General features: G+C 44.8%; 1 protein-coding gene across 4 annotated transcripts in view; it reads left to right on the top strand.

Moving 5' to 3' along the window:
- The window catches only part of LOC137307270 (activin receptor type-1-like), a 96,620-nt gene that overhangs the window by 43,842 nt on the left and 27,146 nt on the right, over window positions 1-25,632 (top strand). For all 4 annotated transcript variants that reach the window (XM_067976711.1, XM_067976708.1, XM_067976709.1 and 1 more), the window contains 5 exons: window positions 13,028-13,101; window positions 14,522-14,755; window positions 15,805-16,038; window positions 18,461-18,663; window positions 20,671-20,770. In XM_067976711.1, the coding sequence (XP_067832812.1) occupies window positions 13,028-13,101; window positions 14,522-14,755; window positions 15,805-16,038; window positions 18,461-18,663; window positions 20,671-20,770 (845 nt within the window). The remainder of the gene's footprint in view (window positions 1-13,027; window positions 13,102-14,521; window positions 14,756-15,804; window positions 16,039-18,460; window positions 18,664-20,670; window positions 20,771-25,632) is intronic.

Here is a 25,632-nt window from a genome sequence, read left to right as displayed (position 1 = left end):
CGCGCAGTGTGAATTTCTTTTCTCGCTGTAGTTGAGATGACGATGGTTAATTTATTCACTGCAGTACCGAGGGAGTGCTGCACTGTCGGAGGTGCTGTCTTTCGGATGAGATGTTAACCTGTCTGCCCTCTCAGGTGGCACTTTTTGGAAGAAGAGCAGGGGAGTTCTTCTCAGTGTCCTGGGGCCAATATTTATCCCTCAACCAACATCACTAAAAAGAAAACAGGTCATCTGGTCATTTACTCATTGCTGTTTTGGGAGCTTGCTGTGCGCAAATTGGCTGCCACGTTTCCTACATTACAACAGTGACTACACTTCAAAAAAGTACTTCATTGGCTGTAAAGCGCTTTGGGACGCCCTGTGGTCGTGAAAGACGCTATAGAAATGAAAGTCTTTCTTCCTTTTTCTTTCCTACTTGCTTTCATAGCTCAGCTTCACTCTTTTCAGTGCATGTTAACTATTGATTGATCAGCTGAGACCAAGGTTTGTTTTCTGAACGCCTGACAGTGAGTCTTGGGAAAACCCTCCAACGCTAAATCATGAGGTTGTTAAAACAGTAGAATTGAAGTCAGAGGGAGTTATACTCGAACTCTACAGAGCTCTGGTCAGGCCCCATCTTGACCACCTTGTCCAGTTCTGGTTACTGAGGCACAGGAGAGACATACAAGCTCTGGAGGTGGAACAGGGAAGAGCCAAGAGTTTGAACCCATGGTGTCAGAGGATGGATTATTAGGAAAGATCGGAGAAACTTGGACCATTCAGCCTTGAAAGGAGGCGACTGAGAGGTGACCTCATAGAGACATATAAGGTAATAAATAACATAGTAAAAATAGATCTGGAACAGTCCTTCAAACTGAAATCTTACACCAGGACAAGAGGTCACAGTAGGGCAAGGTTCGAGCTAGTAAAAGGTAAATTTAGGACTGATACCAGAAAGTTCTTGTTCACACAGAGTGATCAACACTCTGTGAATAGACTTCCAGATAGAGTAATGGAGCCAAATCATTTGAGAAGCAGCTGAATGATGTGACTGCGGTTGGGGGGTGGGTGCTGTAGGCTCTTTGTAGATCAATAAGTTAGGATAGGCCGAGTGGCCTTTCTCATCTGTGTCTATCTGATTATCTTGTGAGAGAGAATGCTGGTTTTATGCACAAGATCAGTGAGAGTTGGAAGGTGTGGATTGAATTCAAAGGGGAAAGAAAATGGAGGGGGAGTATTTTGAACACAAATTACTACCTTCAGACTTTCCTTCCCCTTTAAGTTCTCTCGAACTGGCTTCTAACACAAATCTCTCCATGGTCTCGCCTCTCTCTATCTCTGTAACCTCCTCCAGCCCTACAACCCTCCGAGATCTCTGCAATCTCCAATTCTGGCCTCTTGCGCATCCCTGATTTTCAACACTCCACCATTGGCGGCCGTGCCTTCAGCTGCCTAGGCCCTAAGCTCTGGAATTCCCTCCCTAAACCTCTCCGCCTCTCTACCTCTCTCTCCTCCTTTAAGACGCTCCTTAAAACCTACCTCTTTGACCAAGCTTTTGGTCACCTGTCCTAATATCTCCTTATGTGGCTTGGTGTCAAATTTTGTTTGATAATCGTTCCTGTGAAGCGCCTTGGGACGTTTTATTGCATTAAAGGCGCTATATAAATGCAGGTTGGTGTGATTGTTGCAGTTTCCTAAATGAATTGTTACAATAGTGTGGACACATTCTAGGTGAACACTGCCTAATGGCATATTCCTGATAAATGAAGGAAAACTGTGCAAAATCAGTGGGATGTTTGGGAGGCACATGCTGTGTGGCCATAACTGCAATGAAAGAGCACTGGTACTCAGAGTAGGCCGGGAAGCCACTTGACTCACCTCTACCATGCTAGACTTGCTGCTTCATGTAACGCTAGGCCTCCCTTCACCGCCTGCCTGGCTGGGAGATGTTTAATGTGCTTGGATTCGGCACTGATCCCGCTTCCTTTTCTTGCTCTCCAGGAAAATGTTGAGGGAGGTTTCTCAAGGTGGGGAGATGCATTGCAAGGCGAGCAGGTTTCGCAAGAGAACTCCAGAGTTCAGGGACGAGGCGACTGAAGACTCCGTAGCCAGTGGTTGAAGCAGGGGGCAGGGGCACTCAGTAGACCAGATTTGGAAGAGGAGAGGGTGCATGCTGGCTTGGAGGGCTGGTGAATGTTGCAGAGGTAGGGTGGGCCAATACATAGCTGGCCTATATGACTGGGCTGAGAGTTCAGTGGTGGCCATTTCTATTTGCTCATGATGGTTCTTTGGTTCCTCAGGTCAGCTTTTAATTTCTTTCAAGTTAATTCCTTTCCATTATATAACTGGTAATCATCTTTTTAGGTCACATCCCTCCTCCCCTACCCCATCTGCAACATTAATCAGGGCCAGAGTGATCTCCTGGATTAGTTTCGATCGCCTAAGGTGGGGGGGAGAGGGGGTCGGAGAGGAATTTTTGAGATTTTATTCCCCCAAATTGGCCTGGCTTTTTATCTGCTTTTTCACCTCTCCCAGGAGATCACATGGTCTCGGGTGAGGTGGGGAGTGTATGTATTGTGATACGGTTGTGTGGGACAGGCTGGATGGACCAGGGAGTCTTTTCCTGTCCATCATTGTTCGTATGTAACAAGATATGTGACTTTCTCCCAGTCTTGGACTAACTTCCACCAACCACTAAGAGGTGCTTAGGACAAGCCAGGAGTGGGGGGAGGTGGTGGGGGGGGGGGGTTAATGAATTTTCCCTCCTCCCTGTCTCCCTTCTGAATGTCCATTCTGTGTCTTCCTACCCCCTCCCTCAATGTGTGATAATCAGATATGTGGGAAACTGTGAGTTACAAACTTTCATTCCCCCACCCTACTACACAGAGCATTAGATCACCAACTGGCACTGTGCCACCATGCCAACCAAAGGCTGCTTCGGTTTTTGCTTATCAAGGTGGCGGATTTCCATGCAGAGGATTCCTTGCGATGGGAAAACATTCTCACTTCATGAACCAAGTGTCAGCACCAAGCACTCCCAGGGTCGGTATGACATGGTTAGATGTAGAATGAAGTTCCCTCTAATCTATCCCTATATTCGGTTTAGCCTCAACCTCAAACTAACACCTCCTCCTACATCAGCTATCCTTGCGGCCTGTGATGAACTTTGGACAGTTTTGTGCAGTGGGCCTATGCCCACTAGGAACTGGATTGAAATGGCCCTAATCTGATTTCACATAGGGCTTTTACAGTTGGCACAGAGTAAAGACTTCCATCCCATCAATTTGGACTAGATTTGAAACCAAGTCCACATTTGGAATGACAGGTCTGTAGCCCATTGCTCCACATAGTCCTCTGTTTTCTATTTTTAATTATCAGCTAAGTGATTATTAATCAGAAATTACAGGTGCAAAATTGATTTTTTTTTTTTGTCCCTCCAAAGCACCTCTTGTCCATAGATTTATGCCATGATAATTACAGAAATTCACCTGCCCAGCTCTGTGCGCTATTTTAGCACATTTATTCAGAAACTCCCATCAAATTCCTGTGTGGGCTATTTTAACAAATTTGATAGCCCATGGGAATCGAACAAAATGCATTCAATAGTGTGGCCAAAAATAGCACCAGACGAATTTTAACCCCCAGACTTTTTAATACAAAATGACTTAGTCCCTTTAAAGAAACTAAAATCTGCACTTGAAAACTCACTGATAAGGACGCGTCTAATAAAGTTAGCCCAGAGAACAAGGAGGGAAGCAGCTTGCGTCAATTAAATAAATAAATACGTCCGTGGCAGGACCTTTGCACAACAGTTGGCAGCAATACCATGAGTCTGAACCTCCCCTGTTCAGCTGTTGCTCCATGCCAACTGTTCCCCTTGCCATCTCTGGAGAGGTAGAAGGGGAGGTTGAGGATGGAGAGGGGGAAGCCAGTCGAGGGGCACTTTTGATGAAATGGATGGCGGCTGAGAAGCAGATTCTTTCTCGGCCTAGTCTCGTCCTGTCTGCTGAAAACTATGCAGCCATTGCTAATTGTTGTGACCTTGAGCGCTTGAATTGAGTTATTCTCCTTCCACAATGTTCAAACGTTCGGAATGTAAATATTACTCTGTCAGTTTCCTGGCTATAAACTAGCACGCCCTTTGTCCTGAAATTAGTCCCTGCGTTGCTGCGGCAACCCTCTCCATTACTTTGTGCTCAAAGCGAAGATTGTTTGCTCCAAGGCTTTAATGAAGAAGTGAAAGACACACGCAATGTCTAGACCATAGGACGGGGCCAGCGACAGTGTGACATGCCCTTGGCGCCTCCAGGATCTCAACCTTCATCTGGTTTTGAAGGCTTTGTTTTCGAATTTCCTACTTGAAAAAAAAAACAAGCTTCAAAATCAAGTTTCGCCATCAAGACACCTTTTTTTTTAAAAAAGAATTTTGATTATACTCACCATCCTTTTACTTTGTGTTATTTATTCCTTTCAAAAACAATCTTTTGGCAGCGGTAGAGAGAGATAGAGTTGGGAGTACATTCAGTATAAAGAATCCATGTAAAAAAAAAATCCTACCTGGTATGAGATGTCTTGAAAACTTTCATTCCCCCACCCTACCACACAGAGCATTAGATCACCAACTGGCACTGTGCCACCATGCCAACCAAAGGCTGTTTCGGTTTTTGCTTATCAAGGTGGCGGATTTCCATGCAGAAGATTCCTTGCGATGGGAAAACATTCTCACTTCATGAACCAAATGTCAGCACCAAGCACTCCCAGGGTCGATATAACATAATTAGATGTAGAATGAAGTTCCTTCTAATCTATCCCTATATTCGGTTTAGCCTCAACCTCAAACTAGCACCTCCTCCTAGAATTTTTCAACCCTCTGGAGATGCATTTGTTTTGGATCACAGGAACATAGGAACAGAGGAGGTCATTCAGCCCCTCGAGCCTGTTCCTCCATTCAATGAGATCATGGCTGATCTGTCTCTTGACTCCATCTACCCGCCTTGGTTCCGTAGCCCTTAATATCCTACCCTAACAAAAATCTATCAATTTTGACAGAGGTAGGGACAGGTAGTGTTGGAAGTACATTCAATATAAGGTATATCTCCTCACCCCACCCTCCAATCCATGTAAAAAGAAATCCTACCTGGTATGAGATGTCCTTCATTTCCTTGTTGTTTTTCAACCCTCTGGAGACGCCACACAGATCAGCCATGATCTAATTGAATGGCGGAACAGGCTTGAGGGGCTGAATGGCCTCCACCTGCTCCTATGTTCCCTCACACTCTGACGTTATTACGAGAACATCCGCGAACACTCAGTACAAGGTCCCACGGGTCGGTACCAGAGACTGGCCAGGGTGCCAGTTGGGGCTTCCCTGAGCCAGTGCGAGCTAGGTACACAGCAGCACGTTTTAAATCATTCGCCGCTGTTCTTGTGACTTGATGCTAAGTATCTACTGTAGGAGGAAGGACCACTTGAGCATCTATACTTGCCGCTGCATGTTTTTCGAAGACATCTTGTTATGTTTCCTGCTGCTGAACAGATCCCTTGTTGTTAAGAGAAAAAGGGGGAAAGAATTGCCACTTACAGTTTCTGACTGTTCACATCAAAGGCTGGAGAATCAATGCTGGTAAAACAGAAAAGATTAACGGCAATTTTCAACAAAGGAACAGTGTGTATGCAGGTTGCCTCTTGCACTATAAAGGTCCTTTTATCTCGTTAATATGAGAATAAAATGTAAATGAGGTGAAAGGCATGTGAACTTTTATGTTGCTCCCACTAGACAGCAGAGACTTTGATAAAATGATGCACAGGAATCGTTCCCTCCTCCAAGTGAAAGGATTAAACTTTTTGGGAGGGGGGGGAGTTGAGATGAATCTTAGTGCTCATCAAGGCAATAGCTAGTCAGCACTGGCAAATAAAATGCTTTGTCCTTTTAGACACCTTCTAGCCAACATTGAGCAGTCCCACATCACACCTCCAGCTGCACAAACTCAACCCCAACAACATGCCCTAGTCCCCAAGGTAGGGTTGCCAACTCTGGTTGGACATATTCCTGGAGGTGTCACACCCCCCCCCCCCCCGCCCCACCCCCCCACACACACCCCCGCCATTGGCCGGCCGACATGTCCATCCTCACAATGCTCCACCGTCCCACAGCCAATCAGAAAGTCAAATTACTCTTCAATACCCAATTGGATGATTTTTGACTGTCAGTCAAACAGCCTTTTTTCCCATGTCCAATATTTTTATAACTAATAAATAAAAGATTTTTTTTTAAAGTATAACTTTTTAATGCCCCTATGATTTTTCTCCCGGGTTTTGCTCGCAGCAGTGTCCTGGAGATTAATCTTTAATTCCTGGAGACTCCAGGGTAATCCTGGAGGGTTGGCAACTCTGAGGTCAGAAGAGTATCCCCTACTGCACCAGAGAGACAATCTCCATCTTCCATACAGCCATCCTTGAGGCCTGTCTGAATGAGATCATCAAATCAGTGCTGCAGTCCCACGTCTATTAAGAACTGGGTCGAGGCAGTCCAAATATTTTCATACGGGATCCTTATAACCAAAGGAGAGAGGAAACCTCTGTCTTGTCAGTCTTGACTGGACTTGAACACTAGAAGTGAAAGGATAGTATTCTAACTCACTGCACACCCAGTATCCACTGGATCATATTTTAATGCATCTTTTGGAGCTGGATCTGTTAACCAGACGGCTGATGGGTTAGTGGGGCTGTGCTTGAGATGCCAACAGTGACATATGGCCTCTTGCACATCCCCGATTTTAATCGCTCCACCATTGGTGGCCGTGTCTTCAGCTGTCTAGGCCCTAAGCTCTGGAATTCCCTCCTTAAACCTCTCTCTGCCTCTCTCTCCTCCTTTAAGATGCTCCTTAAAACCTACCTCTTTGACCAAGCTTTTGGTCACCTGTCCTAATATCTCCTTATGTGGCTCAGTGTCAAATTTTGTTTGATAATCGCTCCTGTGAAGCGTCTTGGGACGTTTTACTATATTAAAGGCGCTATATAAATGCAAGTTGCTGTTGTTGGTGACATTCAAATACCTTCAAGTAGAGGGTTAGTTTCCAGGCGGTGGATGGAAAGCAAATTGGAGCGGGTTTTAGAGACTTTTGGAGGGAACTGATCCACCCGTGATTTCTGTCATATCGTCCACCACAGTGGATCTAAAAATAATAACATAAGAACATAAGAGATAGGAGCAGGAGTAGGCCATTTGGCCCTTCGAGCCTGCTCCACCATTCAATGAGATCATGGCTGATCTGATTCTGGCCTCAACTCCACTTTCCTGCCTTTTCCCCCATATCCTTTGACTCCCTTGCTGATCAAAAATTTGTCTAACTCAGCCTTGAATATATTCAATGATTCAGCCACCACCGCTCTTTGAGGCAAAGAATTCCAAAGGTTCATAACCCTCCGAGAGAAGAAATTTCTCCTCATCTCCGTCTTAAATGGGCGACCCCTTATTCTGAGACTATGCCCCCTAGTTTTAGATTCCTCCATGAGGTGAAACATCCTCTCAGCATTTACCCTGTCAAGCCCCCTCAGAATCTTATATATTTCAATACGATCTCCTCCCATTCTTCTAAACTCCAATGAGTATAGACCCAACCTGTTCAATCTTTCCTCATAAGACAACCCTTCCATACCCGGAATCAACCTAGTGAACCTTCTCTGAACTGCCTCCAATGCAAGTATGTCCTTCCTTAAATAAGGGCACCAGAACTGTATGCAGTACTCCAGGTGTGGTCTCACCAGCACCTGTACAGTTGTAGCATGATTTCCCTGCTTTTATACTCCATTACCCTTGAAATAAAGGCCAATAATCCATTTGCCTTCCCAATTACCTGCTGCACCTGTATGCTAACTTTTTGTGTTTCATGAACGAGGACACCCAAATCCCTCTGCACCGCAGCATTCTGTAGTATTTCTCCATTTATATAACATTTTGCTTTTTTATTCTTCCTACCAAAGTGGATGACTTCACATTTTCCCACATTATATTCCATCTGCCAAATTTTTGCCCACTCGCTTAACCTGTCGATATCCCTTTGCAGACACTTTGTGTCCTCCTCACAACTTACTTTTCCACCTATCTTTGTATCATCAGCAGATTTGGCCACAGTACACTTGCTTCCTTCATCCAAGTCATTGATATATATTGTAAATAGTTGAGGCCCTAGGCACTGATCCCTGCAGCACCCCACTAGTTACAGATTGCCATCCTGAAAATGACCCTTTTATCCTGACTCTATGTTTTCTGTTAGTTAGCCAATCCTCTATCCATGCTAATATAACCCCCAACACCATGAGCTCTTATCTTGTGCAGTAACCTTTTATGTGGCACCTTATCGAATGCCTTTTGGAAACCCAAATACACTACATCTACTGGTACCCCTTTATCCACCCTGCTCGTTACTTCCTCAAAGAACTCTAATAAATTTGTCAAATTTCACTGGCTGAGAACGAATTCCATCAGCAAAGGATAAAGAAAGACATCCAGTCAGCATTTAGTTTGGGCATATTAATGGGAGACAAACACGTGACCAACGTAAATTACTTTCTGGGCCATTCCAGATTGACAGTAAATCGTAGAAGGTAGCACTGAGATAAGACACAGCAGAAAGCCAACTCAACCTCGATGGCCGTTAAAGATTTTTTACCAAGCAATTTACAAAACTACATTCGTTCCTAGGTAGAAATTCCTAGCGTACAATATGGGGGGGACCATTGCACAGAACCGTAGGTTTATGATTTCACTGGAATCTTCGCGAAGGCACTTACGATGTCGCTACACAGAGCGACCAAAGAGTCTTACCCCCATTTTGAGAAGGATTGCTAAAAAAAAGGGAGCAAAGTTTGAAAGTTCACACATGGAGATCAGGCCTGTTGAAAGTGGTTGAACGATTTGCAGTGTGGAGCAAGGCAAAGACTTCGAATGAGAAAAAAGCAACATTCCCAGGGTATCGATTTACCCAAGGGAACAAACATCAACATGGGCCAAAGAGAGGGAGACTGTATTGAATTAATGGGGACCTGATGCCTCTCTGACTCCACTCGTTCTGGTAAGTGTTACTTTATCAATCTTTGCTCTCTTGACATATAACTGTTTCAGCTTTTATCATTAAACATTGTATAACATGCATTGTAATAGCATATATGCATATCCTTCAAAGCATATTAAATGTTTTCACTTCACCATTAGCTTTTGTTTTTCAGAAATCCAACATCTTTAATGTCCAAAATTCCTCCAAATCAGCCTGAGTTTAGCCACCGTCCGATATAAATTAAGCAAAATCTTGCCCTCTTATTTTCACAGGTGATTCTTTCAGGGTCAACACAAGGGGACACCACTGTGATCTCACAAGAAGAAGAGGTGCCAGTTCACCACAATGTAGTTTTTGCAACTGAAGAGTACATTGAAAACCAAGGCGCTAATGAAATCTATGTAGAGAACTGACTCTTGAGTATACTGTCAGGCTGTTGGAGGATATCCGTTATATGCAGTTATCCTCCTTAAAGCCAACCAACTAGGAAGGCACATCACAAATCATAGGCGCTGATCCTTCATTATCCCTTTACAATCCCAGAGAGATGATTTAACTCCATCTGTCAAAACCTAGACAAGTTTGAGGAAGCTGTGCAATGTGTATTCAAGCACAAACATAGGGACATAAGCACACTACAAATTGCTCTGCAATATCACAGTTATGATTGGCACAATAGATTATTTCTCTGCTCAATGTGAAAGACAGAAAAGAACTTGCATTTATATAGCGCCTTTCACAATCTCAGGGCGTCCCAAAGCACTTTATAACCAATGAAGTACTTTTGTAGTGCACTCACTGCTGTAATGTAGAAAACGCGACAGCAAATTTGTGCACAGCAAGATCCCACAAACAGCAATGAAGTAATTGACCAGATAATCTGTATTTTTAGTGATGTTGGTTGAGGGATAAATGTTGGCCAGGACACCGGGGAGAACTCTTCTTTGAAATAGTTCCGCGGGATCTTTTACATCCATTTGAGAGGTCAGACAGGGCTTCGCTTTAACGTCGCATCCGAAAGACGGCACCTCCGACAGTGCAGCACTCCCTCAGTACTGCACTGAAGAGTCAGTCTAGATTTTGTGCTGAAATCCCTGGAGTGGGACTTGAACCCACGACCTTCTGACTCAGAGGCGAGACGATGCCACAGCAGCTGACAACGTGGCTTTTAAAACACAAGCTTACGGTCACCTAACCCTGACTTCTTAATTTACCTTGGCTATGACGTTAAAGTTGGTGCGTAAACACGGAGTCAGACTCTCCGCTGCGCTGGGAACTCAAACGTGAAACCCATCCTGCTTCTGGTTCGCAGCCAAAGGTTTCAAACCGGGACCTCAGATTCCTGATTAGGGTGTAAACACATGCCCAGTATCACCTCGGAGCTGTTCCCACTCCTAAGGTCGCCAACTCTGGCGGGACATTGTTCCGGAGGTTTCATCACATGACCTCCCACCTCCAACCATCCCGCCCGGTCAAGCAGTCTTTTCTTCCCCCCACCTCCAGTATTTTTATAACTGACAAACAAAAAGTGTTCAAAGAAAATGAAAGAAAACACACCATTTATTTTAACGCCCCTATGATTTTTCTCCCGCGTTTTGCTCGCGGCCCTGTCCTGGAGATTCATCTTTAATTCCTGGAGACTCTGGAACAATGCTGGAAACACTACCCTCTCCACCGCTGTGACTTTGTTGGGAATGCGGCGGAGTTGACACACAGTCGTCGGCTCCGAGGAAATTCCCGGACCACGATGGCCTTCACACTTGCAACAAGCTCGATGGCAATTCACTCTCAATGTACTATGCCCAGTGTACATGCATCAAGTAACATCATCGCTCCCAACATCACAATGCAATATTATCTGATTTCTGATTGTTTTTCTGGCAGCGTGTTATCAGGAAACATACAATACACTGATACATCATATCAGTTTATTTTCAACGCTGTGAAATATTGCACCATGTTCTGATAATCTCAATGAACAGTGGTGCATTGCTAGTTCCAAGAGGTGTGTGCCTTCCCAGGATTCAAACAATAGGACTGGGAAGCAGTTGGTGATAGCATGCAAAGCCCTACCAGAGCACTTCCTGTTATTACTGTATCTCTTGTCTCTTAATCACAAAGCATCTGTTTCCTGTTTTAATTTGCAGTAAACCATCCACCTCTGTAGACAACTTCACCTGCAGACATGGCCCACAGATTTGTTGGGGATTTTAACTCATTATCAGCCAGGAGACGCCCCAGTCAGTTCAGATTGCATACAAGGCACATCTTGGAAGCTGTCTGGGAGATAAAGAGCTGCAGGAGAGGGGGAGGGAATTGATATGAAGATTAAGTTTTGACTGCAAAGGACTTTAGTCCATGTGCAAACATGTGGGTCGGAGGGAGGAAGTCCATAGATAAAAGAAAGGAAGAACATGCACCTTTCATGTCCTCAAACTGTCTCAAAGCTCTCGACATCCAATGGGTTACTTTTTGAAGCGTACTCACTGTTGTTAGGCAGCCAATTTGCGCACAGCACATGAGTTAAAATCTCCCGGGCCTCACGCTCTCCCAGGCCAGATGGATTGCCGCCACTTTAGACCCCGCACGCCCAATTCCCGCACCCCCGATTCCCACACCCCCGATTTCCACCCTGAGTTAAAATCAGGGCTACTGTTCCCAAAAAGTCAAAGTATCCTGGGAACCAAGGATGCAGTATTGGGAAGCTCCTTTGAAGATGAGAGACCTTCACCTCCCCCCTCCTTTTTGAACTAAACGGCACTTGTCTGCTGAAAACTGAGTCAGACTGCCAGCTTTCTGATCTTAAGGTTAAGGAACATGGATGGGACAGTGTAGTGGGAGCTTTACTCTGTATCTAACCCGTGCTGTACCTGCCCTGGGAGTGTTTGATGGGACAGTGTAGAGGGAGCTTTACTCTGTATCTAACCCGTGCTGTACCTGCCCTGGGAGTGTTTGATGGGACAGTGTAGAGGGAGTTTTACTCTGTATCTAACCCGTGCTGTACCTGCCCTGGGAGTGTTTGATGGGACAGTTTAGAGGGAGCTTTACTCTGTATCTAACCCGTGCTGTACCTGCCCTGGGAGTGTTTGATGGGACAGTGTAGAGGGAGCTTTACTCTGTATCTAACCCTGTACCTGCCCTGGGAGTGTTTGATGGGACAGTGTAGAGGGAGCTTTACTCTGTATCTAACTCTGTACCTGCCCTGGGAATGTTTGATGGGACAGTGTAGACGGAGCTTTACTCTGTATCTAACTCTGTACCTGCCCTGGGAATGTTTGATGGGACAGTGTAGAGGGAGCTTTACTCTGTATCTAACTCTGTACCTGCCCTGGGAGTGTTTGATGGGACAGTGTAGAGGGAGCTTTACTCTGTATCTAACTCTGTACCTGCCCTGGGAGTGTTTGATGGGACAGTGTAGACGGAGCTTTACTCTGTATCTAACTCTGTACCTGCCCTGGGAATGTTTGATGGGACAGTGTAGAGGGAGCTTTACTCTGTATCTAACTCTGTACCTGCCCTGGGAGTGTTTGATGGGACAGTGTAGAGGGAGATTTACTCTGTATCTAACTCTGTACCTGCCCTGGGAGTGTTTGATGTCAGGAATAGGAACATAAAATAGAAAAACATTCCATTTCCCAGCATTACAGGCTTTCATTTTGATAAACACAAATTTGCACCAAATTTTTTTAACCAAATATTCGCTTCACTAATTGTGGCTGTACACATTCACTCAGTTTTTCATCAGACATGAACCCTGTGCTTGAAGAAAGGTATGTGAAAGTGGATAACCTTTGACTTGCAGAGTATGGGCATCTTTGGTTTTCAGAATTATTGTGAACCTTTGAGAATTATGACATCCTGGGGGGGGGGGGCGGGGTGGAGGGGGGGAGGTCACAGGATGTATGGAAGAAAAGGGGAAATTTCTTGCCAGATTTTATTAAAAAGCTACATTTGAAAGCAGTCAACAAATGCATCTCTCCTTTATTTTCCAGGTCTCCAATGGCGATGAGAGCTCTTCTTATCTCTGTCCTGCCAGCATTGGTCCTTTCACCATCCCTTGTAAGAGGTAATGTTCAAAGCAGGCCATCAACAACTGATCAGTTCATCTCCATCTTTAGTTCTCTTATTTTGGGGAAGGGCCGGATTTTTGTGTTAATTAAAGTCAATGGGGGGAAATGAATTTTTTCCACTTCCTAGCTACCGTGTCAGCATCAATCACTTCCAGGTCAGCTTTGATTTCCTCCATACCCTTCAATGGGGCAATGAGAATCTTGGTGCTTTCCATTCTTGAAAGATACAGGCCAGGAATTTCCTTGGAGCTGCTCCCACTCCGCCGACGTAACCTCACCGGAAGTGCGGCGAGAAACCATATTTCCGCGCGTAAGTGGGGTTCCCGCTGCATTCCCAGCAAATCGTAGCGGCAAAGACGGGAACAGCTCGGAGGAAATTCCCGGCCACAGTTTCTCCGAATCTTACGAGTCGAAGCAACAGCTCCCACTTCTCACCTTTATTGGCTCCACCCTTATCCTTCCTTCATTACTTGAGATTCTTGGCCTACGAACTCCTCTGATCTCAAATGGAACTCTCACATCTCCTTCATGGTCATAGCTGCCTCTAAAAAGCTCAATTTCCTCTTTTGTGCCAAATATTTATTTTCCCCTCAACAACCGTTAACTCCTTATGAAGCCCAAGTCTGTCCAAGGCCTGAACACTGCCCTCATATCTGGGGAGGCTTCTCTCTCACACACTTCTGGACAGGATACAAGAAAAACTTTGTCACCTGATAGACAATCCTTCTCCCACCTCTAATCTCCTACCTCTCTCTCTTTTTCCATTGCATCTTTTCTTTGTCTCTTTCTACTATTTTCAATACTGCTATAGAATCTTCCAGCACAGAAGGAGACCATTCGGTCCATCGTGCCTGTGCCGGCTCTTTGGTAGAGCTGTCCAATTAGTCCCACTCCCCCACTCTTTTCCCATAGCCCAGCAAATGTTTTCTTTTTTTAAGTATTTATCCAATTCCCTTTTGAAAATTACTGTTGAATCTGCTTCCACCGCCCTTTCAGGCAGTGCATTCCAGATCGTAACGATGTTAAAAAAAAATTCTTCTCATCTCCCCTCTGCTTCTGTTGCCAATTATCTTAAATCTGTGTCCCAACATTCTGTGTTAAAATCAAGACCAATCAAGTCTCTTAGTCAAATTCAATCCTTCTTAGGACCTCAAAACTGTGGCACTTCTTATAACTCTGGTGTAATAAACTGGATAGCCCAGTGGTGAAAGATAGAATACTACAGCCTGGTCTTCAGTTGCTTCCAAGCCTTTATTCACAGAGCTCCACATTTACACCCACACCACACCCTCGATCAGCTCTCTTATAAATGGATACAAGAGGGGTCTCAATTGATGTGCACCATCTGCATACAATTAACACTAATTGATATAAATCACATGGATACAATTAACATAATGCAATTGCCCTTAACAGGTACAAACATCACAGAGTGTGTTTGTGAAGGTGAAGATTGCACCGGAGATCGGTGCTCTGGGAAGATGTGCTTTCAGACACTCAGCGTGAATAATGGACATCAGGTCTATCAGAGAGGCTGTTTAAATGTGTATGATGATATGAGGTGCTACCAAGCACCAACTCCAGAGAAAATTACAAAGTGCTGCATCGAAGCCCTCTGCAATGCCAATCTCACCCCAATGCCCACTCCAGGTAAGTGAACGTGTTGGGTATGCGGGTTCCTATTTGATTTTGCACGTAGAAGTAGGAATCACAGAGTAACATTTTAAGAGATGAGTAGGACTGTGTCTCAGTAAATAACATATACAGAAGTGTTACATCTCTTTATCAGACTTCCATAAATTAATTGTGTTGGGCTGTGTTGTAAATCATCCTGATGGCTCTGTGGGTAAAAGGGCTGATTGGTGTGGTACCAAACTAGACAGACTGGATGGAAGCTCCCAGTTTTGATTCATAGTCCGTGCTGAGTTAGCTTATCTGGGCTGACACAGTGGCCAAGATGCCACAGTTGACCTTAATCTCTGGTTTAGAGAGGAGAAAATTGGCCAATTTTCCTATCCATTGCCTTTGGATGGCTAATCCAATGTCATTCGTTTTACACCATCGCTGCAAGTTAAAATGGCCCCCTGCGTGTGCGCCAGTTGAGAAGTGACATGGCTGCACCGCCGAGCTCAATCACTTCCTCGCCTGGGGGACCACGAGTCGCACAATTCACTCATTTTGCCAAAAAAGTAGACATGAGTAAAAAGGGATTATAAGCCCCTTTGAGACTGCTGAGCCAAACCAGACCAGTATCGCTGGGAAAAATTATGGATAAATGATCTTTCAATATAAAACTAGAGATGACCATTAGTGATATTACCAGACAAATGCTTCATGGAGTCACACCACATTCCTTTCTCCATTATTTCAGCGGAAGCATTAACTTATTTAAAATAAACAGGTTGAATGTCAACTGAGGGTTTGTCCACAAATATCACCAGCAATAATCTCCAGGCTTTCATTTTTACTCACATTTACTTTTCCGCTAAAACTCCCCAAGGCGGGAATTTTGGCCCCTTCATGTCCACCAATGCACACTTTGAGCAGGAGACACTGGATAGTGATCAGGAGCGGGAAGCATGCCTGTTCTTTCCCCCTCTTCCTAACCCAAGGTCTCTGAGGCTAACTGTAGTGCCAACTCCTCCCCTCCCACCCCCCGTCAATAATATCTTGATTGTTTATCTCTTTCTCATTTGTAGTTAAACAGGAGAAGAACCTCAGGATGTTTGATTGTGTTTGCGAGAATGGATATTGTGACACGCACCAATGTACCGGCTTCAAGTGCTTCGTCTCCATGAACAGCGAGGTCCCTGGTGTGGTTCACAAGGGCTGTTTCACCTTCAAAGACTCACCCTGTAACCAATCAGTACCTGGTGTCCGTGTGGTGTGTTGTGAAGGAAACTTCTGTAACAGCAATCTCACCGTGACGTTAGGTAAATGTACTTTTTATGTTTTACTCGTTGATCTCCCAATCTAGTTGCTCACGTTTAGTCAGAGGAAATGGTCTGGTTTTTTTTTAAAGCTGTGTTTGTTGTAACAGGCTGAAGTAGGTTACAGCGCCACCTCTGGAGTAAGTAAGAATGACAGTCACTGCTGCCAGACCAGCTCCGAAAATCCGCAGGGCGCGATCCCGGCAGTTGCGCTGGGATCACGCTCGACAGTGCCCTCCAGCGCTGACCCCTTGCCGGAGTTTGCGGGGTCAATATAAGGGCATTTGATATGAATGGGAAAATCCGGCCTGGCCAACTTTGATGGGGTGGGGGGGCACACGGAGGGGATGGTTGCCCAAGCACTGGATCCTGAATGAGCCGAGGAAACGGAAACTCCTGGTGTAAGGAGGCCCCACCCCTGGCTCCGCTACTCTGATGACATTTGCCTTGTAAAGGGACAGGCGGAGGTTCTACCCCTTCCAATGCGTGACAGAAAAATCACAGAAACAGTGGAGACCCGCCACAACTGGGTCCCTGGTGTGTTCCAGTGGGTTCCGCCATTATAGCAGGAGACTGGCAAAGCCCCCATGGATTTTCAGGGCCACTGTTTCTTTTAAAGGTTGCAGTGCCACCACTGGTACGAGTAAGAACAACAAGGATTGGCATTATGGTGTTACACCCCAAGTCCGTTGAAATCAATGGGTAACAGCATTACATGCTCAAGGACTTTACTATATCATGAACGTGTATTTCCCAGAGGTTTGTTGCATTGTCAGGTTATAAAGTTTTCAAAAATGTAGCTGTCGTTAGCTGTGGCTCAGTGGGTAGCTCTCTTGCCTCTGAGTCAGAAGATTGTAGGTTTAAGTCCCACTTCAGAGACTAGAGAGCAAAATCTAGGCTAACACTCCCAGTGCAGTACTGAGGGAGTGCTGCACTGTCAGAGGTGCTGTCTTTCGGATGAGATGTTAAACCGATGCCCTGTCTGCCCTCTCAGATGGACATAAAAGATCCCATGGCACTATTTTGAAGAAGAGCAGGGGAGTTCTCCCCGGCATCCTGGCCAATATTTATCCCTCAACCAACATCACTACCATTGGCGTTAAAGAACTTTGAGATGTCCTAAAGTCATGAAAAACACTATATAAATGCAAGTGTTTCTTTCTTTATCTAATTCCCTTGTGATATAAACTGGGTGCACTGTCACACAAGGTGCTTTCTTTTGCTGTCTCTGGAAGCAATGCACTGCTGATGGTAGACGTAAATGGGCATCAAAGATAGCACGCGCAATGTGGGGCCACCATTTTGTTCTGGCCACTGGCAGGCTGAGCTCTTAGCTCGTTCCTGCAATCCAGTTGACACCATTGGGGAAGGGTCGCAGCCAGAATGGTAAAGTTGCAAATGTGACTTTAGGGTAACAGCGCATGAGTGAATCTTGCACGTGTGCAGTAGTTCTGATGTTGCTCTGAATTCAAATTTCAAGACTGAGATGGATAGATTTTTCGTTGGGTAAGGGTATCAAGGGATATGGAGCAAAGGTGGGTAAGTGGAGTTGAGGTGCAGATCAGCCATGATCTAATTGAATGGCAGAGCAGGCCCGAGGGGCTGAATGGTCTCCTCCTGTTCCTATATTCCTAGGAGGAACCAAATAACAATAGATACTAGTAAATTGCCCATGGCATTCCTCACAGTCAATTGATGACAATGAGTTGGGAGACAGACTTCAGGAATTCACTCAATGGAGCCATCTGGTGGCCGGAGGCTGCAACTACACTGTGACAGTTGACATAGCAAAATTGGAAAATTGCAATTTACTATGGCAACTTGACAGAAAAGCATGACCAAAAATTGTGACAACAAGGTGTGGACAGGAATTGCATACCTAGACAAGATTTTTAATAATATATAGATACTGAAGTCCCTTATAAGGAATACTGGGGCCTGATATTTCGATACACGTACAACTGAGAATTGCATTGCATACTCAAGGTCATTTCTGCATCCGGAGATGTACTGGCTTATTTTAAAGCCTCTAGTCGTTCAAAATGTCTTAATGTTCAATTTTTCAGTTACCTTATAATCATTTTCAAGTTTGCAATAACTTTTGGATCTCCTTTGACTGTTGTCCTTCAGGAAACTAAACCCCTCCCCCCCCCCTCCTTCGAAGCTAATAACTCTGACCTCTGCTAAAGCACTTCTCAGCCTTACTGGAAAGCTGCAGCAGTTGGAGATTACTATGGACAACCAAAGTGAGGGGCCTCGTTGTTTTCCTTTACTTCTCTGATCTACTGGCAGCAAGTTACATTAAGCTCCTGGAGACCCTCAGTTCCTTTGGTTGCTGTGAGGTGTGTTTACTACCTCTGTAGTCTGAAGATGGTGAAGGTTGACACTTTCTGCTCATCATCTCCTGCAATTATTCTTTCCTCAGGCCTCCCAGAACCATTTAATAAAGTCAGTATCGTGGTCGTTATGGTGGTCCCAATTGTGGTGTTGAGTGTCCTTGTGGTCCTGCTGCTGCTATTCTACCAGAAGTTCTGTAAATTCCAAAAAGTGCCATTTCTGAATAAGGATGAAGAACGCAGCAAGGCAGACATGTTGAAAGTAACTGAGTTTGGAGACAACACACTCGCCGTAAGTTTTCCAATCTTCATCAACACCAGAATACTAGAGCCATGGAAAAGGTGCAACTTAGAGTCATGAATTTGATACCAGGGATGAGAGTTACATTGAGCCTATTGCACAGAAACAGGTCATTCGGCCCAACTGTTCTATGCCGGTGTTTATGCTCCACACAAGCCTCCTCCCTCCCTACTTCATCTACCCCTCTCAGTATACCCTTCTATTCCTTTCTCCCTCATGTATTTATCTAGCTTTTCCTTAAATGCATCCATGCTATTCGCCTCAACTACTCCATGTGGTAGCGCATTCCACATTCTAACCACTCTCTGGGTAAAGAAGTTTCTCCTGAATTCCCTATTGGATTTATTAGTGATTATCTTATATTTATGGCCCCTAGTTCTGGACTCCCCTGCAAGTGGAAACATCTTCTCTACGTCTACCCTATCAAACCCTTTCATTATCTTAAAGGCCTCTATCAAGTCACCCCCCAGCCTTCGATTTTCTAAAGAAAAGAGCTCCAGCCTATTCAGTCTTTCCTGATAAGTGTATCCTCTCAGTTCTGGTATCATCCTTGTGAGTCTTTTTTGCACCTTCTCCAATGCCTCTGTATCCTTTTTATAATATGGAGACCAGAACTGTGCACGGTGCTCCGAGTGTGGTCTAACCAAGGTTCTATACAAGTTTAACGTAATTTCCCTGCTTTTCAATTCTATCCCTTTAGAAATGAACCCCAGTGCTTGGTTTGCCTTTTTTATGGCCTTATTAACCTGCGTCGCTACTTTTAGTGATTTGTGTATCTGTACCCTGAGATCCCTTTGCTCCTCTACCCCATTTAGACTCTTATTATCCAAGCAATATGTGGCCTCCTTATTCTTCCTACCAAAATGCACCACCTCACACTTATCTTTATTCATAGATAGGATATAGTTATTGATGACAGATCTGAAAAACTAGGGCTGTATTCACAGAAGCAGGGAAGGCTAAAGGGAGGTTCAATCTGAAAGGTTTTGAGAAGGTAAATAGGGAAAGGTTATTTCCCCTGGTCAGTGAATCAGTAACAAGGGGGCACAGACTCGGGATTAGTACTAGAAGCATGAAGAGGGAAGTTAGAAGGAATTACATAAATGCCCAATAGAATTTGGAAGACGTTACCACAAGTGACTACTGAAGCCGATTCAATCAGGCACTGAAGCGGGAATTAGATAAATGCTTGAAGAAGAAATATATTAAAGGGCACGAGCAAAGAGCAGGGAAATGGGATTAGAGTAGATAGCTCTGATAGGGAACTGGCACAATGAATTAAATGGCCTCCTTCTATGCTCAGGTTCATATGATTCTATCACGGTGCAATACTTCCCAATTTCCCAATACTCTGGAGCAGGCTCGACACTCGTCCACACAAACAACCACTATAACTACATGGAAGTTTATAGATTACAGGCCAGTAGTTCCTGATGATGTTGATCTTTTCTCTATTTCCTCCCCTTCTCCTGAAGGCTGTGATGGCGGACAGTTCCACAGGCGTGGGCAGTCCCTGGCACTTCACTCGAATAGCCTCGTCAGCAAGTGTACAAGGGTTGCTTGACTGTGGTGTGCATCACCATCAAGCCCAATCCTCACCTGACCTGTACACGCTTTCCATAGAATTACATGGCATGTACAGCACAGAAACAGGCCATTCGGCCCAACTGGATGCTGGTGTTTATGCTCCACAGGAGCCTCCTCCCACCCTTCATCTAACCCTATCAGCATATCCTTCGATTCCTTTCTCCCTCGTGTGCTTATCTAGCTTCCCCAGGCATCCCTGAATCGCAGTCAGGAACAACAACAGACAGACTCAAAGATAAATGGAGGAGTGGGCATTATACTAGCAAGTTCTTGCAGCTATCATTAAGAATTCATTTAATCACACATTTACACTCGGGTAGACACCAGTAATGTACTTATGAGTTCCTACTAATAACTGTTCTAACCCTTAATAAAAAAATAACAAATGTTTCTTTTTGGTTTTCACCTTAGGACCTGTTTGATCACTCCTGTACCTCCGGTAGTGGATCTGGACTTCCCTTCCTTGTCCAGAGAACTGTGGCACGGCAAATCACACTGATAGAGTGCGTAGGTCAGTACAAGCCGTTTAGTACACCTTCTTAATGCATTTGTGTTCATTCCCATAAGAGACTGAATGAATGGAGTATATCATTTCAATTGCAATCTTGCCCTGAGCTATCTTAGTTAATCCAATTGCTAAGCAGGGAGAGGAAAGGGTTTGGATAAACACTTGAAACACGGGACGATGCAGAGCTGTGGAGAGAGCACGGCGCAGCGTAATTCGTTTTTGGATTGCTTTAGCAGCAACAAAGCTACAATAGGCCAAATGGCCTCTTTCTGCACTGTAAAAAGAAAGAAAGACTTGCATTTATATTTCACGACCTCAGGATGTCCCAAAGCGCTTTACAACCAATGAGGTACTTTTTGAAGTGTAGTCACTGTTGTAATGTAGAAAACGCAGCAGCCTATCTGCGCACAGCAAGATCACACAGCCAGCAATGTGATAAGGACCAGATAATTGGTTTTTACCTCTTTGACGAAGCTTTCGGTCACCTGTCCTAATATTTCCATCTGTGGCTCGGGGTCAAATTTTATTTGATAATCGCCCCTGTGACGCTCCTTGGGACGTTTTACTGCTTCAAAGGCGCTATATAAATGCAAGTTGTTGTTGTTGTTGGTTACCTGCAAATTATCATCTTACTGGAACTTAACACCCAGCCACCTCACCCAGCTAGATGAAGAACGAAGTGAGACGGCCAAGCGTTAAATCGCAGCGATTACTGCTTGGAGCTGACCAGCACAGAAGTACTCAGAAACTGAGCACAGCAAACTGATTTCAAACGGCCATCTCTTTCTAAGCAGAAGCAGTTTGTAAACCGTTTAGCACTCTTTCATACAGTATTTTTTTTTAAGTGCATTATATTGAATGGCTATTTCTACATTGAGACTGAAATTTCCCCAAACTCCCAGACAATCTACTTTCCATTCGGTCGGGGTTACTGCAGAGATTGGCCTTGAGGTACTGCAGAATTCTTGGGCCCTGATAAGAGGCTTCAGATATTACGAGAATTAATTTCTGGGTCAACATTGGCAGGTCCATCATTTTCCAATCTCTGCTACTGAAGCAGAAGTGACTTACTGAAGCCAATCAAAGTGTCCCCTACCACTGCTAACTCAGGTCAGCTAACTCAGCACAGAAAGACTTGCATTTATATAGCGTCTTTCACCACCTCAGGACATCCCAAAACGTTTCACAGCCAATTAAGTACTTTTGAAGTGTAGTCACTGTTGTAATGTAGGAAACGTGGCAGCCAATTTGCACACAGCAAGATCCCACAAACAGCAATGAAATCATGATCAGGTCATCTGTTTTAGTGATGTCGGTAGAGGGATAAATATTAGCTGGGACTTGGGGGAGAATTCCCCTGCTCTTCTTTGAAATAGTGTCATGGGATCTATTACATCCACCTGAGAGGGCAGACAGGGCCTTGGTTTAACATCTCAGATGCACCTCTAACAGTGCAATACTCCCTCAGTAGGGAGTGTCAGCCTAAATTACATGCTTAAGTCTCTGGAGTGGGACTTGAACCCACAACCTTCAGACACAGAGGTGAGAGTGTTACCCAGTGAGCCACAGCACAGACCATGAATCAAATCTATGACCTTTCTGGTCTGTGTGCATCAGTTCTACATTAGGCGGTACACTGACTAGCTGAGGCATTGGGGTCTGAACTAATGTTCTTTCTAAAAAATTCTGTTCCCCACCCTCTGAAAATGACTAGATTCTTGTCCTGGTTCACTGAGAGGAAATGTATTGAGGAGCCCTCTAAGAATTACCCAGCGTAGGCAGAAGGTAGTTAAAAAATAACAAGGTGCAAAGAAGGATTGCTGAATTAATGGCAGTGGATCACATTTTGATACAATGAGTTCATTTCTACTGGGAATGGGATTACTCAAACTCACTTCACTTTGGGCAAGTGGCAGCTATTGAGTGAAGGAAGCATTGAAAGTGCACCTTTAACAATCGACTTTCCCCGTTAAAGGACCAGTGCAGGCTGCAGCTTCAAAATGGCACGTTGAAAAAATCTCCTATTATTTTTCATCTTGCTATTTTCTCCCCCCTCCAATTTTCTCCCTCTTCTGCTGACCTACATTGGCTCCTGGTCCAGCAATACCTCGATTTTAAAATTCTCATCCTTGTTTTCAAATCCCTCCATGGCCTCGCCCCTCCCTATCTCTGTAACCTCCTCCAACCCTACAGCCCTCCAAAATCTCTGCACTCCTCCAATTCTGGCCTCTTGTGCATCCCCGATTTTCATCACTCCACCATTGGCGGCCGTGCCTTCAGCTGCCTCGGCCCTAAGCTCTGGAATTCCCTCCGTAAACCTCTCCGCCTCGCTACCTCTCTCACCTCCTTTAAGACGTTCCTTAAAACCTACCACTTTGACCAAGCTTTTGGTCACCTGTCCTAATATCTCTACGTGTGGCTCGGTGTCAAATTTTGTCTGATAACATTCCTATGAAGCGTTTTCGGACATTTTACTACGTTAAAGGCGCTATACAAATGCAAGTTGTTTGTTGTAGGTGGTAACTCATGTTTGGGTATGGTTTCAGAGATGCCATCAGCCATTCAGAACCTCAGTCAAATGTCTGTTCTCCATGTGCCAGCCTAGGTAATGACTGTTGGCAAGTTATTCGATTATGTACGATCCCAGCAATCCTGACATCCACTCTTTTTAATAATGCTCTCCTGTTTGTGATCAGGAGGAGGAAACCTGGTTGATTTTGTTTCTCCTTCTCTAGTCAGAGGACAACTGAAGTCTTCCTTCCTCCACGGCCCCAGCTGCAATCAGCTAACTCAGAAAGGAGCAGAGTTTGAAATTTGTACCTTCCTGGCCTGTATAGCTCAGCACCACACCAGGTTTACCAAATGCGACATCAAAAAAGCTCATTCATTCACCTATTCACAGCAACTTGCGTTTATATAGCACCTTTAACAGCAAAACATCCTAAGGTGCTTCACAGGAGCCTAATCAAACAAAAAAATTGACACCACGCCAAAGAAAGAGACATTAGGACATTAGGTGACCAAAACCATGGTCAAAGAGGTAGGTTTTAAGGAGTGTCTTAAAGGAGGAGAGAGAGGTAGAGAGGCGGAGAGGTTTGAGGAGGGAATTCCAGAGCTTAGAGCCTAAGCAGCTGAAGGCACGGCCGCCAATGATGGGGCAAAGGAAGTCGGGGATGCACAGGAGGCCAGGATTGGAAGAACGCAGAGATCTCAGAGGGTTGTAGGGCTGGAGGAGGCTACAGAGATAGGGAGGGGTGAGGCCATGGAGGGGTTTGAAAACAAAGATGAGAGTTTTAAAATTGAGGCGTTCGGGGACCAGGAACCAATGTAGGTCAGTGAGCACAGGGGTGATGGGTGAACGGGACTTGGTGCGAGTTGGGATACGGGCAGCAGAGTTTTGGATGAGCTCAAGTTTATGGAGGGTGGAAGATGGGAGGCCAGCCAGGGAAGCATTGGAATAGTTGAGTCTGGAGGTAACAAAAGCATGGATGAGGGTTTCAGCAGCAGCTGGGCTGAGGCAGGGGTGGAGAAAGGCAATGTTACAATGGTGGAAGTAAGCTTCTCATACACAATTGCCTCTAATATTCCCTCCCTACACCATTTATTAACACACTTTTTACATGGTTCCCAAGAACAGGCAAATAGACACTTTATTGTACTAAAGCTAGTTGTTAAAGTGAATCGGTTCACTCAACAGGACATTGAGCAACCTAAGTGAAAGGCCCAGGCCCATAGTGCAAGACAGCACCCAGGTTGTAAGAGAATTTTTGTTCCTGGGATGTGGACAACACTGGCAAGGCAGTATTCATTGCTCATCCCTAGTTGCCCCGAGGACATTCGGAGTCATACAGAGTGGGACTAGAGTCATGTGCAGGCCAGGCTAGATCAGGGTGCCAGGTTCCCTTCCCTGAAGGACATGAGTGAACTAGTTGGCTTTTTACAACAATTTGGCCCCTTTTTTCTCATGCTAGCCCATAAATTACTATATTTTTAAATTCGACTTCACAACTTGCTAGTCCAGTGCCATAACCACTTATGCTGCCGTAGGAGAGAAAATAAGGTCAGTCAAGAAGCAATGACAAAGTGACACCTTGAGTTTGAGAAGCCTGCAGATTGTAAGAGGAAGGGAAGACTGATAGAGGCAAGGAGATCCACAGTTTTAAGAGCCTGGGAAGAAATGGGTTAGCGCAATGGACATTGCGACAAGCCTCGATTTCAACACAGTGAGAATGGAGGGAGGAGCAAGAGTGGGTAGGATGGGGTATTTAGAACGTGGGGGAGGAAAAGAGGAAACTTCAGTAGAATCCACAGGAATACTGCTAAAATAGAGAAAGACAAGGAAAGTTTTAATGGAGAGACAGGTTGGAGTCATCTATCAGATCACAGACTGTTACATTCTTGTCTCCATTGTTATCTTATCATTATCTGGCACCATGTTCCTGGTCGCTAGGTGTGTGTATAGAAAAGATAATACCCACCCTTCCAGCCCCCACTCTATTCTTGTATCCTGACTCAGTGAGATGACTCAATTAGCACCAATTATAGCCAAAATTCCAGAAATTTTGTACAATGAACTCATTCCCATTGGAATCGGGAAAGAGACAGCCCAAACTCACTCCACTTGACACCATTAAAAAGCTTCAGCGAGAGGAAACATTCTTCTAAGTAAAGTGTACTAAAGGGTCCCAGAAGTGTCAGCCCTCTGGTACCTTGTCCGTGTGGCCATTCTGTGTGTGTGAAAATTCATTATTTTGCATTTACTTGTGACTTTTCCAGTACCCTGAAGAGAACGGAAAGAACCCTTCTCTATTGATTGAATTTAAACCTGTATTCCAGAGGCAAAAGGGCAATTGTCCCTTTTTTTC

This window comes from Heptranchias perlo, chromosome X (genome assembly GCF_035084215.1).
Source record: "Heptranchias perlo isolate sHepPer1 chromosome X, sHepPer1.hap1, whole genome shotgun sequence".
NCBI classification, from domain to species: Eukaryota; Metazoa; Chordata; class Chondrichthyes; order Hexanchiformes; family Hexanchidae; genus Heptranchias; species Heptranchias perlo.
Note: the sequence above shows the minus strand (reverse complement) of the source record. Positions and strands in the feature narration are given on the sequence as shown.